Source organism: the organism of the source record quoted next, unplaced genomic scaffold, assembly GCF_019419815.1.
Source record: "Pyrus x bretschneideri cultivar Hongxiangsu unplaced genomic scaffold, Pyrus_bretschneideri_v1 Contig122, whole genome shotgun sequence".
Classification (NCBI taxonomy): domain Eukaryota; kingdom Viridiplantae; phylum Streptophyta; class Magnoliopsida; order Rosales; family Rosaceae; genus Pyrus; species Pyrus x bretschneideri.
Window position 1 is genome coordinate 65,209 of NW_025999416.1, and position 22,343 is coordinate 87,551.

A 22,343-nucleotide genomic window follows, 5' to 3' on the forward strand; every position below is an offset into this window, starting at 1 on the left:
GACAACTGAGAAAAAAATGAGAGATGCGGGAACAAATAGGCCAAGGAGGGAAGGGGAGAAAGGGAAAGGATGAATGGGAAAAGAGGAAAGGAGGGGAGGGGGGACACCGGATCCTTTTACCCGGTCTTCCACTTCGACTCAACCCGACTGCCTAGTTGTTTCCAACGCCTTTTTAGGCGATTTTTCTGGTGAATCGCAGCCATCCATCACCCGGAAATAATTCAGCATCATTTCCCCTTCCATTTCCCCCCAAAATTAGGAGGAATTTGGCTTTACTTTGGTGAAGAACACTTCGACATTATCCATGGGTTTACGGCTGCAATTCCGCCGTTTTTGTAGGTATCGTCGACGACCACCACCCTTGTCCAACTCCCTTTGAGGTATGGATTGAAGCCCAAACAAGTTTGGGGGCGATGGAGTTGTAGATTTGACGAATTGGAAGACACCCAAATTTTAGGTTTCCGGCGGGTTCGAGGGAAATTGGAGCTTTTTCCGACCAAATTGGTCTTAGTCACATGTATGAAACTTGCTCCACTTTTTGAGATCTACATTTTGGTAAAATTTTGGTAATTTTTGAAAATTGTTAAATTTTCCGAAGAGTCGGGCGGCTAGCTGTTGCATGCGGCAACGCGCAATGGCGGCTCGTGGGCCGAGACCCCACCTAACCTTTCTAGGCTAATTTTGATGCCCTGATTCCATGTTTGACATCCGTTTAGTGAAATTCCGATGTTTTAATATAGTTCCGTAGTTGACCGCTTAGTTAGCCATCACTTGATTATAAGATGAATTGACAATCCGACCACTGAATTGACACAAAACTTTAATAATTAATAGTACATAATATTTGAGGACCTTAGGAACTTATGGATCAAGAATCCGACGTACGGATCTTCACCCGTTTGTAAAATTAAACGTTGACTGCCACTTGAATTTGTGATTGGTGGAAAGATCCAACCGTTGGATCATAATGAAATTTTAGTATGTTGTTCTAGAAGTGTAACAAGACTCTTAGGAAGTTACGGATCACAAATCTGATAATTAGATCTTCCAGATTAGATTACTAGGGTTGTAAACCCTATCCTCGATCTTGATCGATGGTTGACTTTTTAGTCAACTAAACCGAGTTTCTAGCGTGCTGTTTATCTTAAAGTGTTGTTGAGATTTCATGAAGCTTAGTGGGCTCATTACGATGACGTGTGTTTTGATTTACATACGAGTGACTATAATATAGATGATCTATATTGAATTGTTATTTTATTTTATTACTAAACGAACTAAAAAATATAATATCAATGAATTTTAACCTATGAAAGCATCAACATCCTTTTTTGTTAATGTGTACTTTCGTCTCTAAATTGTCTAATATTAAGTTTGCTAAAACTTTTTTGTTTGCGTGTAATGTGTATCATTGACAATATTGTAATTGTTGCTTAGTAACAATTATAACTCAGTTACAAACTTAATCATTAATAAAGTGCTTATAATTTTATTTTCATATACATGTGTATTAATTCTTCGTATATGTCTATTTGGCAAAAGTGTTTACATATATATAAGTGATGATAAAACAAAAATGAAGGCATACAATGTTTTATCACAGTGTCATAAAGCGATCAGGTTTATGCACATTGATGCAAATTCGATTCTCACTGATTTCTTTTTATCCTAACAAATTAAAAAAAAAAAAAAAAAAAAAAAAAAAAAAAAAAACCTAACTACTAAACTCACTAACGCTAACTCTTTAAGGAGATAAAATAAAAATAAAGGAATGTGGAAACATAAAATAGCTTCACATGACAAGGCTTTTTATGCTTAATTTATTTGGTTATGGGTTTTCATTTTTGTCTTTACAATTGAAATAAAACACCAATAATGGTAGCTACCTAATACTACGATTTAGTGATATTACTCTTCACTTGAAAGTGAGAAGTCTTAGGTTTGCCAACAGGATCCTCTCCGGATCCTTTTGGTGAGGATCCTGGAGATTCGCTCATCGTATATCGTGCGGTCAGTTTTTATTAGATATTGTTTGTGTTTAACTTTAAATAAAAATATTTAAAATGATTTATGATTCCACGACGTACGATGAATGGACACAATTTCCGAATTTCTAGAATCCTCACAAAGAGGATTCAGATTCTTAGGTTTGAACCGTGTGAATGACGAGTTCAATCCTAATTTTTTCCCTCAACCCGTAATTGAAATATATCATTGTATGAAACAAAACACTAGCAATGGCATGCTCTTCTTTTTTTTTCTTTTTCTTTTTTTTTTCTTTTTTTTTATTATTCAAATGAAATTCTATTTAAATACTTATTTGGTTTAGTCAATGCTATTTCCGCTCTGCATTAAATACTTCACTTAATTGTCAAATGCACTACCATACCGAGTTTTCAGTATAGAATATTCCAAGGTATAATTAACCTTTATTATGCAATGTATATCGAACCCAATTAATACCTAGATAAAATGCTAGACAAAATCAAACCCGCGGCCGCTATAGGGGAGGGGGAATAACAAATATTTGTTCTCCTTCTTCCCCCTCCCCATTCATTTTTTTTTTATTTTTTATCTTTGTCCTAACAGATATCAAGTCCCTTGCGGCGACTTGATTTGAGTTATGCTCAAATTTCAATATCCCTCGTTCAACTTCTTCCATCAAAGCCCGATTTGAAGGACATCGATGCTATTTGCTCATGTTCATAGGCATCTTGTCAAATGAGAACTCATAGCAGAGCTATCCATCATGTGCAGTTGAATGGCTGGAGACTAATCCTTATCAGGTTCACTAATTGTTCCACGTTTTCTTCTTGGTTAGATGCGGTGGCTTCATTGGCGGCACGGCCACGATTCATTTTGGTAGTCATGATTTAGGTTTATTATTTAATTTAGGTTTTTGGTTGTTTTGGAGTGCATGGGCTTGACTACGGTTATATTAGGTGTTGCGTGTTTTTTAGTTGTGTTATCAGTGTTATTCTTTTGTTTATAGCCTATTCGAACTATTGCTTTTGTAATGATATTGAAATTCGTTTCTTGTACATAATGTTAATTTATGTAACAAATACATCTATTTTATAAATTAAAAAAAAAATTAAACCTTTGCTATAAAAAGTTGCACTTGAGTTGCATTATTAATTTATTACACAACTGAATTAAATTGCTATCATATGAGAACAAGAATAGGTCAATGGTTGGATCCCCTTATGTTATAAGAAAGAACAATGCAATAAGTTCATTTTTTTTTTCCATCCCTCATCAAATTTCATTGACAAAATAAATCAACATGAAATATAGCATTTCCATTTGCATAGAGCAAAAACCATTAGACCATCTCCAATGGGGACCTAAAACCTAAAAATATTTAGCCCAGAAAATTTAGGTTTTAGCCCAGAAACAATTGTTCTGTTCCAACCCTTCTGGCCTAAAATTTTAGCCCGAGATTATCAAAGAATGAATTAAGGCTAATATTTTTTTAAATTAACTTTTAAAAAAAAATTATGTAGACTATCCTAAATTAATTATATGAACATTTTAACCTAAAAATATTTAAATTCCGATAAATTTTGAAAAATCACTAAATCAATACATGAAAATCATGATAAACCACATAAACTTAATACAAACGACATTTAATAAACCACATAAACTTAATACAATCAAAAACTCATAAACTACATCAACTTAATAATGATATCCACCATCTTGACTTGATGAAACTTAATACAAATGACAATTAATAAATCACATAAACTTAATACAATAAAAAACTCATAAACTACATAAACTTAATAATGGTATCCACCATCTTGACTTGATGATGGACTTGGGTGATAGTTTTGAGATGAATCATTATCTTGAAATATACTCCTTGTGACATTCTTTCGTAAAATGTCCTTTTGCTTACCACCTAAGTATTTCTTTCTCTCTGGGATGTATTTGTTGAGGTCCTCCATCATCAAATTAACTTTGAACCTTTCTTGCTCCCTATCCCCTTCTTCCTTCATGGCCAAACGCATTTGGGCCGATTCTTCTTGCCGAGAGATATGATTTTCACTCAATCTTACCATTTCGCTAGCAAATTGTGCACCTATCGGATCTTGGGACTTCCCTTTTCTCTTTGCTTCCTTTTGCTTATCTCTACCTGGAGGCCTTGCAAAAGAAGAAGTTGGGGTCATTTGTTCGACACCTTCATTGTCGGCAAAATTCACACCTTCATTGACATCATTTAGGGGTGGGGCTTCACTATGAAATAATCTTCCACATTGTTGGTTCGTATCGGTTCCCCACCTCGGACAATCCTTGAGGATGTTCCAAGCATCATGCAACTTAAAAGCTTGATTTTTTGGTGTAGTTCTTGTCTTGTAAATTGTCATTGCTTTGTCACCTTATGCAACAAATACATAAAAACAATTAGTTGCAAAATACTATTATTTACATGACAACTAAAATATCAACAAAGAAACTCACAATTTATGAGGCGTCCTTTCCACTAGGCATGTCAACCGTGGCTCTCTCCAAGCTTCCCTTCAACAAAGTGCATGCTTTGTTGATAATCTTCCATCAATCATAAACACCACCAACTTCCCTTCGACCGGCGTTGGAGTTTTCATGTAACTTATCAACGATTTTACCCCACAAAACCTCTCTATTTTGATTCGTGTTGACATCACCATCTTCGCTAACAGAAATTCATGCCAAACATAAAGCAATATCTTCGTCAAAGGTCCAATTACAACCTCTAACATGCTATTTTGCCGTCTTGAAAAATTTGGAAATGAGAAGAAATGGTAGAAAGAAAAATTGGAAGAATTGTAGGAGAAAAGTGAGTTTTGTGTGGATGTTTGAACAAATACATAGGTATTTATAGAGTGTTTGGTTGAATGTTAAGTTAAATAATTTTTTTAATTATTTTAGCCGTTGGATTTAAATTTGGACTGTTAAATCTTTTTTTTTTTACCGTTAGATTTGATTATATTCGATCTAAGCTATTGGATTCAATAAATATATAAATATAAAACTAAAAAAAATAATTTGAACATGGACCGTTGGATGATAAAAAGTAGCCTTTGGGCTACTTGATGGTTTGACAACCGGGGGAACACCCCCACTTGGGCTTGTCCATATTTCAGCAAACCCTAGCGCATGCAGCGTGTAGGCGTGTAGGATTTAGGAAGTGGGCTTCACAACCCTAGTTTCGGTATCAGTTGGTGAGGTCCATTTTGCTTTGTGGCCTAAAATTGGGCCGGAATTTGACTCCCATTTGGGTTTTAGGTTTTAGGTTTATTTTAGGTCATGGGTTGGAATGGATTTTTTGTGACATCCCACATCGCCCAGGGGAGTGATCCTTAAATGTATATTCTCATCTCTACCTAGCACGAGGCCTTTTGGGAGCTCACTGGCTTCGGGTTCTATTGGAACTCTGAAGTTAAGCGAGTAGCGCGCGAGAGCAATCCCATGATGGGTGACCCACTGGGAAGTTGCTCGTGAGTTCCCAAAAACAAAACCGTGAGGGAATGGTAAACCCAAAGCGGACAATATCGTGCTACGGTGGTGGAGCGGGCCCGGGAAGTGATCCACCCGTGAGGGAATGGTAAGCCCAAAGCGGACAATATCGTGCTACGATGGTTGAGTGGGCCCGGGAAGTGATCCACCCCGGGCCGGGATGTGACATTTTTAGGCCGGGGGGGTGGAATTTTAGATTTTAGCCTTCCATTAAAGATGGTCTTACTAAAATACCATCATATCAATCAAACTCAAATCAATGAAACTTAAAAACTAAATTGATAATCCAAATCAACCAGGCTTAATAAGAAGACAAGTAAAATCTCACAAGAACTAACACAACCCCTAAAACAAAGAAACATAGATTTGAAAAAAAGAACACACTTCTGTTTTGGTGTACAAAAAACTCTTGTATTTGGTGAACAAAACACTCTTATTTTTGAACTCCTTCAAAATCCTAACATGATTGGCATCCTCTCAGTGAGCCGAGAGTTAACCTAAACTCAGACTGCATCCTTTCTTGGCGCCATCGGCTCTGCTCAGCAGCTTGAACAGGAACTTTCCGGGCATTACTCCGTTACTTCTATCCCAAGCTAACCCAATTTCATCACCAACCTTGATACGCCTGTTACGGATCACATCCACACAGGAAAGAACATAGTACTCATCCATATGCCCCTTCTGGAAATATATTCCATGATCCTTTCCATACACAATAGGAGGGCGGAGATTATAATCAGTAACATCCCACACTGTAACAGGGAACTTGTTGTGACCATTCACTACAATGTTTGCCTCTTCCATCGACCAGTAACGGAACACATGCTCGAATGTTTCTTTGAAAGGCAAGAAAAGCACGCCCGTCATGACTTCACTTGCAGATATAGCCCTTACTATGTGCCGCGGATCGCTGATTATGAGTGGGGATGGTGGCTGATAATGAATGTCGGCGATTTCTACCAAAACTCGGGGTACATCTCCGATGCTGCCGCCTTTTACAGCTTCCTCCAGTTCTTCTTCCTTTGTTGGGTAAAAGTTGTAGTAGAAGGTTTTCTTCATGAGATCAGCCATGAGAAACGAAACCCTTGGTTTCTTTTTTCTTTTGGCCAGGGGTCAAAGAAAACCGAGGTTTGATTGTGCAAAAATTAGGGTTGTGGCTATTGGTTTTATAGTGAGTCATGGAATGCATGTTTTGGAAGGAGGTTTATGGAGGTTTTGGCAACCTATTTGTTGGCTGGATGTATTCCATATTTATACCAATTTTCGTACATATAAGAAATTATTTTATGTAAGAAATAATGAAACTTCTCTAAATGCAGCCCCCCTATAAAACATAAAAGGAAAGAAACCAAATATATATATATAGGAAATTGTGTATAATAGGAAATATAAAAACCTTTCAATTAACCAAAAATATCCATTTTGTACATTTGGTCCTCGTCAACTTACCATGTAGGGTGCAAAATAAAATCTTGCGATGTCGAGGTTATCAAATTGGTTCTTAATTAATGTACTTGGAAGAAAATAAATAAATTGGGATTATGCAAAAGAAGAAAAGAAAAAAGAAAAAGGTTGTTTTGTTGAAAACAAGCAAAGGTGTGAAACACCCAACCTGAGTTCAAACTCTCATAGTTCATTTGTTGGGCTATCGGTTCTGCCTTGTCGTACCATTTTAGACCGGATTGCAAGGCCCATAAGCAATTTTGGTCATTCTTTGGTTTAGATGCACAAGTATGACACCACGTGGCCTAGATTAATAGCCATAGAAAATATATGTGAGTGTATTTGCATTTACGTCGCGGATTTAACTTTTAATCAAACGATTGTGTTGTCAAGCAAGGAAACTCTTCTTAGCCTGGGTTCTTTTTCTAACTCGGATTCAAGGCTTTGAGCGAACAACCAAATGATGAAATGCATGGGTTGCGGTGAAAATGAGAGTATATGAAAGTAAAAGAAATCGTAAATAAAAGAGGGTAAAATTAATTTAATTATGGGAAAAGTAAATTAAATAAGAACAAATGCATGAAATAAAAGAGCTTTGAAAGTAATTAGAATTGATAAGACGATAAGAAAAGTAGAATGCGTAAAATAAAAGATTGTAAGACAAGTGCATGAATTAAATTGCATAGAGTAAATTAGATTGATAAAAGTAGTGGAAATTAACTAGGACTTGTATTTAAATGTAATTGCAAGGCAAGAACAAAAAAGTAAATTAGAGTAGTACGATGTATGTAAGATAAATTAAAGCAAAAAGGTAAAAACTAGACTATGAATTATACTACACTACTCCTAGGATATGTATTGAAGTGGAATGGTACGGGTCATGGGCTTTTATGCAACTAAAGGACCATGGGCTTTGCGCACCATCCATGGTACGGGTCATGGGTTATCTGGGCTGCCCATAACATATATAATAGGCTCTCTAAACCACCCATAATACATTCTGCTATTGGGCCATCCTAGGTTCAATGTGGCAGAGCATCGACGCTATAGATTCTCCCTTTCGGTATCCAGTGCATATGCGCTCTTAACAACAGAGACCTGCATAACTACTTGCTGGCAAGATTTTCGAGACAGGCATGCATCATCAAGAACTACCTAGTATGCTTTGCAACTTCCCTTCCTGTCTGTTAGGTTTTTTCCCTATAAATAGCCAGATAAAATAGAGGAAACGGTAATCGCCACTTACTACTTAGAACTATCTCAAGTTCTCTTTTCTCTCTATACTATTCTGACGTAGGCATTGGAGACCCTTTGGCGAACATCCTCCTCCCTTTTTCTGGATGTTCGTCAACTAGGCTGACATTGTTCATTCTTTTGCATGTGAAATTTCGTCAAATCAGCTGTGTACGAAATTTGCAACTTCATATAGAGCAATATTAGCCTTGGATCGACCATTTGTCTGGCTCGTGAGTTTTAACCATTCGAAAAACATTCCTTCAGCGGCCGCTCTAATCTTGGGATATGATGTTTGCAAAATCAACTCATTTTAGAACGTTCATCCCTTTTTGGATTGACTGACTTCGATCCTTAACTTTGTGAATTTCTCCACGTGCTAATCTTCTCTAGATCTCTTTAGAACGTCCGTGGACCTTCTTCTTTGGTGAAGCATGAACCTTGATTGCATCATGTTGGAGATCAATTACTCTTCCGACCTTGATCCTTGCTAATTAGAGATTTTCCATGCGAGGATCTTCTCAAGGTCTCTTCGTTTCTGGACCACGGACTTTGACAAACATTTAATTTAAAGTCTTGAGCATGACTTGATTTCTGAGACTCATCATGTACCACACCAAAGTTGTGACCTTGGGATTTGAATAAGTTGTTTCTACACTTGAATAGATTGGTGCGACCACACTATTGTATTAGTCGTAAACATGATCAAGCGTATATCATAATAACTCGATTAACGGCCGTAATGACATCGATTCATTTTGGTTAGTGTTCTAAAAATCATCCTAGACGCTCGACAGTGGGGTTTTGTGACAATTTTAGGCAAAATGGTGATTAAAATCGAGTAGGGACTAGGCGATTCCATGTTTTTTTTAATTATAATTAATTATTTAAGCTAATACGGGTAACCCGTAACCTACCTAAAAGAATTTGTTAGATTAATTCAGTTGTGAAAACCATTTTTTTATTTGTAATTTGTTAATTTGCTTACTGAGCTTATTGACTTTTATTGCATTTTATCTTTATTTTATTCATATAAGTATAATTTTTTTAAGGTTAAATAGATACTTATTTATACGATATAATAATAAATTTACTTAAATCTGTCTAGACGCTAAGCCTCAGTCTGCCACCCGATTAGCACTTAGCATCTTTTATAACTTTGACCCAAATCATATTTCAATGTAGATTAGGGCTCATTCAAGGATCTTGGCATAACCCAATGTAAGCCGTACATGGGAGTATTAGGCTAACTGGACCACTAAATTAAAGCCCATAACTAGTTAGATTGGATGGTGTAAATTTGGAAACAAACGATATGCTACCACCTCATGTAGTACTGGAATCCATGAAGAAATGGATAAGTCTGCCATCAATGTTTGGTGGATACTTCCCATATTTAAATACGAACATACATTTTGAAAAATTTTTTTACATATTTTTCAACATGTAGATTTTATAATCAACCTATATCACAGGCTGATTGCATTATCTACCTATATAAAATATTTATATTTATAATTAACATGTATCACTGCTTAATGTATCTTACTTGCAGATATTATATTTTTGTATTTTGTAGTTAGGTTTGATACCTTACTTATAGGTAGAATGTACATTTAATTGTCTACCTATGCCAAAGGTTTTTTTCTTTTTATTTTGATCAGTGTTCTAAAAATCATCCTAGGTGCTCGACAGTGGGGTTTTGTGACAATAGGCAAAATGGTGATTAAAATTGAGGAGGGACTAGGCGGTTCCAAGTTTTTTTTATTATAATTAATTATTTAAGTTAATATGGGTAACGCGTAACCTATCTAAAGGAATTTGTTAGATTAATTCAGTTGTAAAAACCCTTGTTTTTTTTTTTTTTTTGGTAATTTGTTAATTTGCTTATTGAGCTTATTGACTTTTATTGCATTTTATCTTTATTTTCTTCATAGAAGTATAATTTTTTTTAAGGTTAAATAGATACTTATTTATATGATATAATAATAAATTTATTTAAATTCGTATAGGCGCTAAGCTTCTGTTTGCCGTCCGATTATCACTTAGCATCTTTTATTACTTTGACCCAAATCATATTTCAATGTAGATTAGGGTTCATTCAAGGATAGTACACGGGAGTATTAGGCTAACTGGACCACTAATCAAAGCCCATAACTAGTTAGATTGGATGGTGTAAATTTGAAAACAAACGATACGCTACCACCTCCTGTAGTACTGAAATCCATGAAGAAGGGAATAAGTCTGTCATCAATGTTTGGTGGATGCTTCCTATATTTAAATATGAACATACATTTTGAAAAATATTTTTACATATTTTTCAACATTTTATAGGAGAAACTTGATATAAGTCCAATTTATAAATTTTCTTTTATAATCAACCCATATCACAGGTTGATTGCATTTATCTACCTATATAAAATATTTATATTTATAATTAACATGTATCACTGCTTAATGTATCTTACTTGCAGATATTATATTTTTGTATTTTGTAGTTAGGTTTGATACCTTGCTTATAGGTAGAATGTACATTTAATTGTCTATCTACCTAGGCCAAAGGTTTTTGTTCATAGTCTACCTCTAACCTAGATTAACTGTATTACACTTTTTTTTTTCTTTTTATATATCTTTATCACAAAAGTTAATGAATTTAAAAAAATTTCATCTAAAAAGAAAACCAAATAATTGATACAAAAATATGTAATTAGATAACTGGACCTAGTCCCATAAACAACCTACACTTGTGGACCTAGATCTGAAAACCCCATTTTATAGTAACCCATTGTCCTAAATAAAAGTGATGTGGAAGCATTTTAATTAATACATGACGTGGAAAATGAGGTGGATTTTAACTTATAAAATACAATAAATCTAAGGGAGCATTTTTGGTCACCACTATAAACTATGGTATATGCTCATCATACACCAAATCAATTGACACATGTCATTTTACTTAATCTTGGTTAATTTTTTTCAAAATTGAAAAAAACTAAATATTTAACGTGAAAGTTAGCTAGAGTTAGATGAAATGACACGTGTCAATTGATTAAATGTATGTGAACATACACCCCTAGTTATTATGGTGAGCAAAAATGCTCCCTATGTCTAATGAAGATAAAGTTAGTAACCCGTAACCTACCTAAAGGAATTTGTTAAATTAATTCAGTTGTGAAAACCATTTTTATATTTGTAATTTGTTAATTTTACTATTATTAGAGTGAAGAGGATTCGAAACTATTACAATAATTTTGAGAAAATGAGAACTTCTAACCCGGGACGTATGGGTAGCAACCCCAACACTTTATCCACTAAGATAATAAATCACATGCAAGGGCAAAAAGACTTGATGTTTGAATTTCTTACGTCTTCATTACATGTCACTTTGATTCGATTAGTACTAATTCCGATGAACATAAAAACAAAGCAATTAATCTAAGGGACATTTTGATATAAGCACATTGTTTTTAAATGTCATAGACTAAATATCTATTCATTTTGCAAATTTGATTAAACATTTTCCCTACAATTTTAGTACTTTAATTTTATTTCATTAGAAGTCTATTCACGTTAGCATTTCTTTTTTTTCCTCCTATTTTTATGCATCTCTTATTATGATGATTTAAGATTTTTTTTTTTAGTTTTTATTAAAATATTTATTTTAGTAAAATAAATAGAATTTAACAAAACTCGTTGTTAGTTACGTTTGGTTATATTGGTACGTTTGATTATAATGGTACATTTGAATTTTTGTTCTATTTGGCTTCTTGGTACATTTGAATTTTTGGTACATTTAGTTTTTGGTACATTTGAATTTTTGGTACATTTATTTTCAAAACATAAGTTTTATTACTTTTGTCCTAATAATGACGAATTACTGTAATTAATTATTTGTTTTTATAGAAAGAGTCGTTAACAATGTAAAAGTTTGAATTACTTTAATTAATTAATTTTTATTTTTATAGAAAGAGTTATTAATCAACGGACAATTGCCTTTTTGTTAATTCAAAATTATATGATTTATCGTTATTATTTAGCATTATCTACAATAATAAGGATTTATCTCTTATCAACTAAAAGTTGTTCCAGAGACTTATCTACCAAAAAACAAGACTATCTAGAGCATTGTGTATGAATCAAACATATTTTTAAACATTACAAAAAGATGAATATTCATTTTAATATAGTTTATAATTGGGTACGTTTTAATTTGGGGTGGATATGTTTTCGTTTGACGTTGGTACGTTTTCATTTAATGTTGGTACGTTACCATTTGGCGTGGGTGTACATTTAGATTTGAAAAGTTTAAATTTTTAGACTTAAATATAGTTGACATTATTTAAAATATATAACAGATATTTAAATGTAAATTAATTTCAATTAATATGAAGTAGTTCAAGTCTGAGTATTTTAATCAAATGTTTCAAAAGTTTAATAAAAAAACTCAAAAAACATAAATGTTTAGTCTACAAAAGTCTAAAATGAGGCATCGAATTTTAATTTTCTCTTAATCTAATCCTACACTCAGTCTCTTGAATTTTTGTTAGGTTAAGTATATTAAACCTAACCCTAATTCTTCATTCTTCTTATCTTGGTGTGATAAATTAGGTTGTACAAATATCTACCTCATAGTGATATTCTAGGGTTAGGGTTTAATTGTTTGCAACTAACAAAAAATTGAAGAGGCTGATAGTGTAGAGAATGAACCGTGTAAAATGGCAATGGAACCGCTACATATCAGAAAACAAAAAACCGATGAGAAATGTACTGCATGTGATTTGAAGGACATTTTTTTGAACTAATTATTGCCACCAATCTCCGTGGATGAAGGCTCCTGTGTGTGTAGGAGTTGTGCTTGTTCACGAGAATGAATTCCTTGTCAGGCTAGTTTGAAAACTTTGAATTTTAATGATAAGAACAAAATAAAGGATAAAGTGTATAGTAACATGATTGACTTTTTAGTGTAAAAGTATAGTTTTTCGTTAAAGTGAATAATACTGTGACTTTTCGTTTAAACTCCCCTATATAAATTTGTTAGATTTTTATATGCAAGAACTAATTGTTAATTATCGGAACCACTTAGGAGTTCAGTAAGATTTAAATATACGTTTTACATTTTAATTTACATGAGATAAAATAATTTTTTGTTTTTATTTTTGGCAAAAAGAAGAATTTTTTATTTTTTAGTTTTGTCAAAAAAAGATTAAGAATAGGAAATAATTTGGCTAAGCTAACAATCTAATTTAGCATTTCGAGATTCAAACCTATGATAGAAATGTCAATCTCTACTAATTAATAAAACACTCATTGTCAATCAAAATTTTATGAAATTACCAGTTTAACCCTCTAATTAAAACAGAACATGAATAAAAAATATGGGGGTATAAATGTAATTTCACACAACTAAATTTTGCTGTTTTTTTTTTTCAAAGCCTCACCTATATGTAATCCTAATATATCTCTAATTAAAAAAAAAAATTCCCACCCACACGTTCTCTATCACTCCCTTTCTCGCTCATTCTATTTCAAAAACAAAAATAAAAATTTTTCCACGCATTGTGTGTGCCCATATACTATTAATATTGACGAAAAGAAGAATTTTTTGACATAAATAATTTTTCCATTTCTTGGAAAAACCTCCCCTCAAACCAATTTCACGCGCAAAATACACTCTCTCCGTCTCCGTTTCCCCTCTCTCGGGGCCAATCACCGATATATAAATACGCACCCAACCGAAATCAAAGGAAAAATAAAGTACAAAAAAATAGAGAATTTCGAACGAGGCTCCGAGATCTCGATTTATCCGTTAAATCTCAGGCGAGATCTCGACCTTGAACCCGATCCGATCCGCATAGATCCGAAATCACCATGGCTCCCGTTTCGGCTCTCGCCAAGTACAAGCTCGTCTTCCTGGGGGACCAGTCCGTCGGTAAAACCAGCATCATCACTCGCTTCATGTACGACAAGTTCGACAACACCTATCAGGTAATCGGATTACACCCCTTTCCTATTCTTCTGCAACTTCTGTGTGATCTTCCGATTCTTCAACCTTTTTCTGTTTCATTTCTGTCAATATTTATGAACTGCAGCAATGTCTTGTATTGATTGATGGTAGGTTTCTAGATGGTGATTGCTTTCGGTTACGGTATTAGTGTTGAAACGAACTACTGTGGGCTGTGATTGCTGTCGAATTTCAATTTCTTTCGGGTGTCGAAAATTGCGTTATGTATGTGTCAAATTTGTGAATAATACTGGTTTGGTTTGTGGGGATCCAAAGACTGGTTGCTGTACTGTAGTGGCGGAAATCTGTCTTGTAGTTTTCGAAAATTCGTTCTGGGACTGATGTGGCCGGCTTATGTGATTGGGGCGGTACTGTGTCTGCCAACTGGTTCAGTACATTAGGGCATTCTTCTTTCTTTTTCTTGAAATGTGCTAATTGGATTTCCTACATGTGAAAATAAATAAGTAAAAGAGAAAGGTTGATCGGGAGATGGACGCTAATCAACTGGATTTGTAGCGGTTGTAATGGGTAGAACTAGTGTAAAATTGTAGATGGTTATGATTATTTATTTCACTTTGGAGTGGGGAAGAAGAATTAAACAAAAATCTTACTACTTTGTTCGCATATTGCAACAGTAAATTCTAAACATCTATTGACCGGTATGGGTGGGGCTGAGATTCAAAAAAAACTTGAGGCAGGCATTGACAGGGATGTGGGGAAAATGGGTGTCACCCTTCCCGCAATTGGATCCTTAAATAAGGAACTATTTCTTAAATGTTAATGTATAAAGCCTGAAAATAGCTCCTTTGAAAATACTTCTTTGTGTGTTTGTATTTGTATATTGTGTATTCGGTTGTTGCTTATCTCTTTTAGTAACTGGTCAGATATCTTGACTACCTTTTTTTTTTGTTGGGATTGTGTGAATTTTTTGTTTGTAAAATGTCATTCATTTTTCTTACATTTCTTGCACTGTACTGATATCTATTCTCAATACTCAACCTACATGTTGTGAATTATTTGTTCGAGTTTTCTCTTTCTAAGCTTATATGTTTATTTATTACAACCAGGCTACCATTGGCATTGATTTTCTGTCAAAGACAATGTATCTTGAAGATCGAACTGTTCGGTTGCAGCTCTGGTTAGTCTTTATCCCTTTATTTAGTTTTTGGTCCTGTAGATGTTATCTTTTTCTTCCTAATTTTTGTGACCAATTGATGGAGTATAACTCCTGTTTTCATGTATAAGGTTAAATTTTCATTTTGACATGATCTTGCTCGGCATTCTGATTCCATGATGTTATGTTAGTTTACTGTTGACTTAAATGAATGGTTATTAGGCTTCTTTTATACAAGATATTGACTCTTGGCACTCAGTAGTACTCATTTTAAGCACTCGAGCCACGTTTCACATTTCATTTTTGAACATTCGCTCTGAAGTTGTGGGGTTGTTTTATATTTCTCTCAGTGATTAGCAGGGGTTACTTAAGTCATCCTAGAACAAGATTGGCATGGTGGGAATATTTTTTATCGCGTGATACATAAACTCTTAGAAATTTTGAACAGGGATACTGCTGGGCAGGAAAGGTTCAGGAGTCTCATTCCTAGCTACATCAGGGATTCCTCTGTGGCTGTCATTGTATATGATGTTGCAAGTATGATCTCTCTCTCTCTCTCTCTCTCTCTCTCTCTCTCTCTCAAAAGTAACTTTATTGGAGTTGAAGTTTGTATCTTTCTGATTAAATGACTGGGATTTCATGTTTGATGAATTTCACTGACCATTTGTGGCTCATTCTTATGGTGTAGGCAGACAATCATTCCTAAACACTTCCAAGTGGATTGAAGAGGTTCGCACTGAGCGGGGAAGTGATGTTATCATTGTACTTGTTGGAAACAAAACAGATCTTGTAGACAAAAGGTAGTGATTTGTTTTCTTCTTTGCAGTAAGTTATAAATAATGTTGATTCTCGTGTTTCCAACTGCAATTTCACTTTTAGTTTGATAGTCCTGTACACGTGGACGTGGTCTGCATGGCAACGATGACTTGTTCATTTAGTGCAACCTTTTCCCTATTATTTCATTTGCATACTTGACCAATCTGAGCACTTTTAAGAAGATGTTTTTTTATCAAGCTGTGTGGTTGTTCATTCGTAAAACATGCATGGTGAATACGTGTTTGGTACTGTAGATGGGAACGAGGAGGGTGGTACAAGTTTTCCCCTCAGGTCGTATGATCGTATCTGATTGTCAGTTAGGCTAGCTAGCTTCTTGCATTTGATTTTTCTTGCCACTTCTGGTGCTCATATTTGGGGTCTATTGTGGATGGATGGACAGGCAAGTTTCCATAGAGGAAGGAGAAGCCAAAGCTCGTGACCTCAATGTTATGTTTATCGAGACCAGTGCCAAGGCTGGCTTCAATATCAAGGTAAGCTACATTTCTGCTCAGCGAGTTGTATCATACTCTACTCCCTTAATGCTGGTGATTGTGCTACTGTTCAATACTTGCTATAACATAGATTTAAATTAAATCTGTTATTCCCACAACAGGCACTGTTTCGGAAGATTGCGGCAGCTTTACCAGGAATGGAAACACTTTCTTCAACGAAGCAAGAGGACATGGTTGATGTGAACCTGAAGTCTTCGAACGCAAATTCATCACAGTCGCAGGCACAGTCAGGCGGATGCGCTTGTTAATTTTTACATGGGTGTTAAACTGAATTTTTTTTTTTTTTTGCCCCTTTCCTTATATGCTGCTTTGATCCTGCTATCTGTAAAGTTAGTTGCTATCCGGGTTCCACCATTTTGTAGCATTTGGAGTTTTGTGTTTGATTTATTGTTAAGCAAGTGTACACTGTTTGGGTAAGCTTAGAATATCAGACTTTCAGGCTCTCAGTTTAAAGTAATTAAAAGAAACATTTACATATTTTTTCTGCAAACTAATTTTAATAAATTCGGATGGTTGTATTGTATGGGGTATGTTCGGAAAGTTTCGCACTATTTTAGTTATTGGCATGCGCTCGAGCTGATTACTGTCGAATTAGAAAAATAAATTGGTATCGAACTTATTATTCACATAATCGGACTAGATTTTCGGCTTACAAGTAAAGAGGAACATCTTTAAAACCGACTTCTATCTGGAATTCCTTCACTTAGAGGTATCCTGAGTTGTTTTCAATTACTGAAATCCAAATGCTGATCATTTTTACACATTTGAAGTGCCTTTAAAATGGTTCAAAGCGTTTTTGGATTAAGCCTTAGTAAAAATGCAAGTAAATTTTGGAAAAGCGTCTTGAAATGCTTCTTACAAGAAACACATAACTAATTTTTTCTAGAGAAAGCACTTCAAGTGCTTTTAGAATTATAAAACATTTTGCTTCTAGGATTCAAAAACATTTTCTTTTAAACGTTTTCAGTAATTTTGAATGCACTCTCAAACTAGCTTTTAATTAGGATAACACAAAGCTAGCAAGAAGCAATATCCAACCAAAACAAATCCAGAACGTGACCAAAATCTCTCCTCCCAAATCATTAGTCACAGTTGGTTTATGTGGTGGCCACATATCAAATACCAATAATACCCCCGCGGTCCCAATCATAGGTTGGTATTGGATTCGCAGGTCTCTTCTTTCCCTCTCGCTCCTCAGTTCTCAAAAGCTCTCTTCTGCTTTTCTCTGGGCCGCGCAGATATCTGATGGGTTCACACGCGGCAGAATCCGATTGGTGGAGAGGTATGTAAAGTACAGTATTTGTTTGTCTTTTTAAGTTGCATATTCCTACGATTCTATTTTTTCTCTGAAAACTCGCCACTGTTTTCGATACAAGTCTAAAATTCTGATTCTGGAACAACACCAAAACAGTAAATAAATAAACAAAATAAAATTGTGAAAATTTTGTAAATTTTGTGTGATTAAGATTAAGTTAATAACCTCTTAATTCCAGTCTTAACTATGATAATAACACTGCCCACCGATTACTGCCGCTCTACCTCTACCACTTCAAAAGCTCTCTCATTCAGTCACGCCAACGCCAACCCTAACCCTAACCCCAACTAAGCAAACATGGCAATGCCAGGTCTCTCTCTCTGGGGTTTTTTTTTATTTATTATTTTATGTTTTTGTGTTGAGTTGTGAAGATTAATGGAGAAATTAGATCTGGGTTTTGTTTATTTTGATTAATATGTTATTGGGTTTTCATTTAGAATAATCAGAATCTGAGGCTTCATTTGGTTCGCTGGCAGACTGTACGTATGAATAGAAGAACAGAATAGGATGCAAAGCTTAAATTTTGGTCACTTATATATAAGAATTTTTTTCTTTTTTTTTCCCAGTTACGGTCAATCACTCACATGAAACTTCCAATTGGGTTTTCGATTTTCGCTTCTTTTTTTCGACAAATTGGTTAATTTAATTCATTTACTAACTTTTCTGTGCTTCTGGTGATTATTGTATGCTTTTAGCTGGTTAGTTTTGGATTTGAATCTGTTATGCTTTTAGCTGGTTATTGTTACGCATGTATTTGTTACACAATTGACCTCTTGAATGTTTAATTGATTGAAAGATATCCTATACGAAAGTCTCGATCTTTTCAATGTTTCATTTGATTACTGTTTGCCGCCGCCTCGCTTAAATTGGCACTTGCAGGCAATGTTGTTGAAATTGAAGAATGCTAAATGAATTTTACAAACACATTTATGTTAGTGCTTATGAATGAGATATCGTTAAGTCCTTGCTTGTACATGCGTGCTTATTAATTATCCCATTGTATCCCTTCATCAAAATGTTCCCGGGCATTTGATGAATGGAAAGAAGTGATGACCATAGAAAGGCCCTTATTTTCTGTTTGAATCTTAGAATCACCGTCATTTGAAAAGGAACGTGTTCAATGTTGCGGCTTGTGATTTGTTTGCCAACCTGATAGAAGCTAACTTGCATATGCTTTTGTATTTGCAAGAAACGTGATGCAGCAAAAGTTTAAATCATCAGTAGTGTAAGTCATATTTATTTCAAGGATTATGGAAGGACTATATTGACTACACGTATGAGGAAATGAGAGCGTATGTTACTTGCATCTCGACCAATAATTTCTATATAAATTCTAGCTCTGATATTTACCAGATTTGTACCAAACCTTGAAATGTAGATAAAAATCTCTGTATAGATGCCATGTTTTCTGATTACATGTTTCATGATTCTCCTCTTTTTAATGCTTTAGTTTCTGGTTGTGACCATTCGATGAACTGTAACCTTAATAATTTGTTTACGTGTGTGTATGCAAATACAGATAGCCAGGAATCAATTTTACCCAGAGATGGAACTGTGATTGAGCAGACACTATTTGTTAAACTTGGTCGTTGGCAATGGTGGTTTTTGGTGGTACTCAACGTCTTCTTCGTCCTTGTGGGGCAGTCTGCTGCTGTTTTACTGGGAAGATTCTATTATGACCAGGGAGGTAATAGTAAGTGGTTGGCTACTCTTGTCCAAACTGCAGCCTTCCCAGTCCTTTTCATCCCACTTTATTTTCTTCCTTCATCCAAAGATCAAGCAATTTCTTCAAACCCGCCTTCCATTAAAGTTCTTGCCTTGGTTTACTTCTCTATTGGAGTGCTCTTAGCTGGTGACAACATGTTGTATTCTGTCGGACTCTTGTACCTATCTGCCTCTACTTATTCCCTCATATGCGCAACTCAATTAGCTTTTAATGCCGTTTTCTCGTACTTCCTCAACTCTCAGAAGTTCACAATGCTGATTCTTAATTCAGTGATTATCGTGTCATTCTCAGCAGCTCTTATTGCCGTCAATGATGATTCCGGAGGACCAACAGGAGTCTCGAAGGGGAAATATATCCTTGGCTTCATCTGTACCATTGGAGCCTCTGCATTGTACTCTCTTCTGCTTTCCCTCATGCAGCTTTCTTTCCAAAAGGTTTTGAAAAAGGAAACGTTTTCTGTGGTTCTGGAGATGCAAATCTATACAGCCCTGGTCGCTACTTGTGCTGCAACCATAGGTCTTTTTGCAAGTGGGGAATGGAGGAGTTTGAATGGGGAAATGGAAAACTATGGCAAGGGACAAGTTTCTTACGTGATGACCCTAGTTTGGGCAGCTGTGGCTTGGCAAATTTGTTCTGTTGGTGTCGTTGGCTTAATTTTCGTGGTTTCTTCTCTCTTCTCCAATGTAATCAGTACTCTCTCTTTGGCTGTTACTCCTATAGCCGCTGTGATAATCTTCCATGACAAGATGAACGGTGTCAAGGTAATTGCTATGCTTCTGGCTCTTTGGGGTTTCGCCTCTTATATTTATCAGAACTATCTCGATGATTCTAAGGCAAGAAAAAAACTACCTGATGCTAGGGAACCATAAAATGATTCCTCTACTTAATGGAAATGATAAAACTGCACAGGAATTGAATTGTTTATATCTCACTAAATGCTGTAGAAATGTATTCATTTAGTTTTCGATCAATGCCATTCTCACATTTAAGCATATTGTTCATAGTTACTTTGGTTGGAGAATTATTTTGTGTCAAAATAGATAAAACTATGACAGAAACTATCACGGGATGCAGTTATTCTTGTGTCGTAGGTAATGTTGATTTCGATCCCTAAACCCTACTGTCTAAATATGTATTATAGGGACCCTTACCTGATGATCTGTGTCAATGACCTGCATTAGAATCCCACACAAGTTTATGAGTCTTATGATATGCAGCCTATTCTCGTAATTGTCTTATTCATTTGAGCTGCATAAGGATTTGTCAAAGAAAATACCAAGATAGAAGCAAGCACAGCCAGCAATATCCAGCCGAGCATAAGAAGAGCTCAAATGGAACCCTCGTCTTTCTTGCTCTTTAGAAAGCTTGGCTGGATGTTGCTGGCTGTGCTTTTGGCAATGCAGAATTAAAGATGACAGGAATGTGGAAGATAAGTAGGTAGGATAAGAGTGGATTCAAAGGGGTGCTCTCGCACGGTTGCACCTCACCATCCTCCATCCGCTCTTCTTTATGTCTCCTTTCTCCTATGTATTACCACTCTAACTCTCCAACGATAAAAGTGAAGATTAAGAACAAAATAATTATCGAATAAGCCGTAGTTAATTCATTCTAACAATAATAAAATCGTTAGAGTGCTGAGGCAAAATTTACCGATGAGATTGATTTTCACACATGTTTTTTAACTTTCGCACACTGCCAAGGCCGGTTTTGACATTTTTGAGGTTCGGGGCAACACCAAAAAATATGCCCTAACTTCAACCACAATAATGTAGAAACATGAAAAAACTAATTTATTTTGAATGGAACCAAAAAAAACCATGGGCTTACAAGTAGATAAATGATGAGTTTTGTTTTCTTTTTATCTGAACTTTTAAAGTATTTTTATATAAATCGTATTGTATTTTTTCTTATATGCTAACCTTTTCAATAAAGGACTAAAAATTAATGATGTTTACTAGTCTTTAATTGAAATGTATAAGCAATGAATGAACACTAAATTAAACCTATTGGTGACACGTCATAGGATTTGCAAATTTGGTCTAAAATTTTGCCTATGCATTACTCTTTGTTGAAGGTTAGACTTGAGTTGGAACGAATGTTCAAAAACTGCAACCCACATAGCTACTAGTTAGTAACTAAAAAGAAATTAAAAACTAAATAGAAATTCGTAAAAATGAAAAGAATAAACATGCACATATTGTAGGCCTATTTGACTGAATTGTATTTAGGACTAGAGGGGGAGAGGGGCTAGCGGCAAGAGAGAGAGAGAGAAGAGAGAGATTTAATTGTGCAGTGTGTGTTGTGAGATATAGCCAAAAATTAACTCTTAATTTCAAAAATGTCACTTTTTATAAAAACTTTCAAATATGTACAAAATTTTACTTAAATACACACTAATACCCTCAAATTTAACAATTAAATAAATTAAAGGCTTTTTAGCTACTATCGCCTTAAGCTCCAGTCCAACTTCACCTTCACTTCTACACTCCACCACCACAACCCTATCCCCTTTGACCCCCCATCACCGACATTGAGTGTCGTTGTGGTTACCACAAGTGGGAGCAGCATAATTTCAATCATGCATTCAACGCCTTTTTTCTCACTAATATCATTTTTAGTTTTAAATATAAAATAGTTTTTAAAGTTAATTCACATGTTGTTATATGATTGTATTTGTGAGG

The 22,343-nt window shown here is 35.0% G+C and overlaps 2 protein-coding genes across 3 annotated transcripts; both read left to right on the forward strand.

The window, feature by feature from the left end:
• The first annotated feature begins 13,935 nt into the window (after positions 1-13,935).
• On the forward strand, positions 13,936-17,098 carry LOC103931830 (ras-related protein RABH1b). The gene is made up of 6 exons (XM_009341358.3): positions 13,936-14,163; positions 15,247-15,317; positions 15,742-15,830; positions 15,982-16,093; positions 16,510-16,600; positions 16,723-17,098. Exons 1-6 carry the CDS (start codon positions 14,047-14,049, stop codon positions 16,867-16,869), a joined length of 627 nt encoding a protein of 208 aa, XP_009339633.1. The 5' UTR covers positions 13,936-14,046; the 3' UTR covers positions 16,870-17,098.
• Positions 17,099-17,749: 651 nt separating this feature from the next.
• Positions 17,750-20,654, forward strand: LOC103931826 (probable purine permease 11). Of its 2 annotated transcripts, none has more exons than XM_048578534.1 (2): positions 17,750-17,903; positions 19,456-20,654. In XM_048578534.1, the coding sequence occupies exons 1-2, from the start codon at positions 17,867-17,869 to the stop codon at positions 20,529-20,531; spliced, it is 1,113 nt and encodes a 370-aa protein (XP_048434491.1). In that variant the 5' UTR covers positions 17,750-17,866; the 3' UTR covers positions 20,532-20,654. The 2 variants fall into 2 exon arrangements, with proteins under 2 accessions (XP_048434491.1, XP_048434492.1); XM_048578535.1 differs by lacking the exon at positions 17,750-17,903 and adding an exon at positions 17,919-18,246.
• The last annotated feature ends 1,689 nt before the right edge of the window (positions 20,655-22,343 follow it).

Coding starts and splice junctions, on each gene's coding strand:
- LOC103931830 (XM_009341358.3), top strand. CDS start 14,047: ATGGCTCCCGTTTCGGCTCTCGCCAAGTACAAGCTCGTCTTCCTGGGG. Junction 14,164..15,246: donor AGTTCGACAACACCTATCAG/GTAATCGGATTA, acceptor TATTACAACCAG/GCTACCATTGGCATTGATTT. Junction 16,094..16,509: donor ACAGATCTTGTAGACAAAAG/GTAGTGATTTGT, acceptor ATGGATGGACAG/GCAAGTTTCCATAGAGGAAG.
- LOC103931826 (XM_048578534.1), top strand. CDS start 17,867: ATGGGTTCACACGCGGCAGAATCCGATTGGTGGAGAG. Junction 17,904..19,455: donor AGAATCCGATTGGTGGAGAG/GTATGTAAAGTA, acceptor ATGCAAATACAG/ATAGCCAGGAATCAATTTTA.